A 2,724-nucleotide genomic window follows, 5' to 3' on the forward strand; every position below is an offset into this window, starting at 1 on the left:
CTTTTGTTCACAACAGAACAGGAGGTTCAGGAAAGAGGCAAGCCAACAGAGAGCAGGAGTGCTGGGGAGGGATGGAAAGAAATGAGCATCTGAAGAAGGAATCTGGGAAGGATTTGTGCCTGGCACAGCAACTGTCCCTAAGGAGGATGAGGAGAGCCAGAGATAAGGAGGTGGCCTGGGGAAGAATGGATCCTGATGGGAACGTGCTGACGGGGCCCCTTACAGGTGCTCAGCCGGGGTGCTGACCCCACAGAGCCTGTTTCAGGAGAGCCCCATGGAAGCTCCATGACTCACTTGAAGGGGAATTCCCAACCCCCCTCGGTGACTCGGAGTCTGGACAACAAACCCATCTCGTGCACCTGTCCAGCACTATCACGTATTTGTCCTCAAGAGAAAGTCCTGGATCCTTGTCAAGATGGTTTACTCACTTTCCACTGAAAACACCCCCACACTTCAAACCTCCCCCCTCTCCACTGTCTGTTGCTATCTCTTTCATTTATCCGTTTATTCACTATTTGGACGGGCCTGTGGGCTAGACTGGGGGCCCGACTGGGCGCGGAACTGGCACCAGGGAGCGTTTCCAAGAGGATCAGGGTGGGGTGCACCTTCCGGAGCCACCGTGAGAAACCTCGGGTATGCACGGTGGCGGGGACACATGCATCCGGGCGGAGAGGAACCTGTGGGTGGGAGGCGGAGACCCTGGGAGCCCACGCCCCAGGGACACTGGTCCGGGTGAGGCTTCCCCGGGGGGCTGGGCTTCGCATCCTTTAAATTGCTTGTCTCCCCCAGGCCTCCTCCAAGTCCGAGCGCGACGGGCAAGTACACGATCCGCGTGGCCACCAGGGACCCCCCCCTAGCCTGTTCCTGCAACCAGGTGCGGCTGTGGCTGGTGGGCGAGCACTGGGAGGTCGACCTGGGGAAGAAGCTGCGGCCGCTGCGCCGCGAGGTGGGTGCGGAGCCGGCGGGGCGCCGGGGGGCCTGGGGCGGGGGTCGGGCGGGGGGCACCTGCAGCGGGACTCGGGTCTCTCCGGGAAGGCGGGCTCTCCGAGGGTGCGCCCGCGCGCCAGTCGGGAGACCCGCAAGCCCGCGTCGGAACTCGATCCTGGGTCCGGCGCCAGACGGAGCTCAGAGTCCGTGTCCGGGTCCACCTGGGGCGCCTCCTGTTGGTGAAGCTGCGCAAGCACAAAGACCTGAGAGACTCCGACTGGTTCTGCACCTGGATCTCAGGGCGCGGCCCCGGGATCCACGGCGAGGCCTTTTTCCCCTGCTACAGCTGGGTGCAGGGCAACCGGGTCGTCTGCCTGCCCGAGGGCACTGGTGAGGGCGGCGGGGCAACGGGGGGCGGCACGGAAGAGGGGGTCGGGGATGCTGTGACGTAAGAGAGGGACGATGGGGGGCAGGAGAGGGGACAAGTGCAAGGGTGGGGCCCGCGCGGACGGAGGCCGGGGAGACCTGGTGCTCCTGTCCCCTTGCCCAGCCCGGACCGTGAGCAACGACCAGGACCTGCTTCAGACGCATCGGGAACAGGAACGCCAGGAAAGGAAGACGGTGTACCGGTGAGCCCGAGCAAGCCTCCGATCCCCTCTACCAGATCCCAAGAAACCCACCGCCCCCCTTATCACCGATTCCGCGTTCTTCCTCCAGGTGGGGCTCCTGGAAAGATGGGCTGATCCTGCCTGTAGCGGGGAGAACGCCGTCGGACCTTCCCAGGAATGAGAGATTCCACGAGGATAAGGATCTCGACTTCCCTTTCTCGCTCGCAAGAGCGTATGTGCCGGGTGGAGGGGGGGCACTTGCACCCCAGCATGCGCAGTTGGGTCCCTTCTTGATCTCCTAGCATTGCCATTCTTTCCACAGGCTGGAGGGCTTGGTCCTCAAGGGGACACTGGACCTCACAAATCCAGTTAAAAGACTCGAAGATTTCCCAAGAATATTCCCGCGTGCAAAGACTGCTCTGGCTGGTCAGTTGCTACCACCTCCCCAAACCTATGCACATATTTCCAAACCAGGGCTTCGAAAGAAGAGGGGCAGAGGGTAGGGGGGGTGATCTGTTAGTAGGATCAGGGGCTCAGAGCTTACAGCATACTTCCCAACTGATGTCTTTAGAGCGGGTTTGAAATTCCTGGAAGGATGACACCCTCTTTGGGTACCAGTTCCTCAACGGTGCAAACCCCATGCTCCTGAGGCGGTCCGCCAGCCTCCCAGCCCGGCTGGTGCTGCCTCCAGGGATGGAGGACTTGAAGACCCAGCTGGAGAAAGAACTCCAGGTGCTGAGCTCCCTGTGTGCACCCACAACCCCAGCCATGTTGCCTCTGTCTCCTGCCCCCCTCCCCATTTCCTCCATCAATACTTTAATCGACACCCTCCTCCCTCTACATTTAAGGTTTCTCAACTTTGACACTGAGATTTGGGGCCAGATGACTGTTGTGGGGCTGTCCTGTGCATTGTAGGATGCTTAATAGTACTAGATGCTAGAATCCCCCCTCCCCTCATTGTGACAACCAAAAATGCCTCCAGACATTGCCAAATTGCCAAACATCCTCTGGGGGAGGGAGCCAAAATCACCCCTGGTTGAGAACCACTGAACTAACCATCTCCTCCTGTTATTCCTTTCTTTTTTTAAAAAATTTTTATTGTTATGTTAATCACCATACATTACATCATTAGTTTTTGATGGAGTGTTCCATGATTCATTGTTTGTGCATAACACCCAGTGCTCCACGC

General features: G+C 59.1%; 1 protein-coding gene across 1 annotated transcript in view; it reads left to right on the plus strand.

Annotated features, from left to right (window-relative positions):
• Window positions 1-635: 635 nt before the first annotated feature.
• Window positions 636-2,724, plus strand: part of LOC112817038 (polyunsaturated fatty acid (12S)/(13S)-lipoxygenase, epidermal-type-like) — a 7,215-nt gene continuing 5,126 nt past the window's right edge. The window contains 7 exon segments of the mRNA XM_025863901.2: window positions 636-679; window positions 790-946; window positions 1,119-1,317; window positions 1,478-1,556; window positions 1,645-1,767; window positions 1,858-1,961; window positions 2,107-2,267. Coding sequence (XP_025719686.2) covers window positions 636-679; window positions 790-946; window positions 1,119-1,317; window positions 1,478-1,556; window positions 1,645-1,767; window positions 1,858-1,961; window positions 2,107-2,267 — 867 coding nt within the window.

Source organism: Callorhinus ursinus, unplaced genomic scaffold, assembly GCF_003265705.2.
Source record: "Callorhinus ursinus isolate GAN/ISIS: 27379988/994484 unplaced genomic scaffold, GSC_fseal_2.0 scaffold43, whole genome shotgun sequence".
NCBI classification, from domain to species: domain Eukaryota; kingdom Metazoa; phylum Chordata; class Mammalia; order Carnivora; family Otariidae; genus Callorhinus; species Callorhinus ursinus.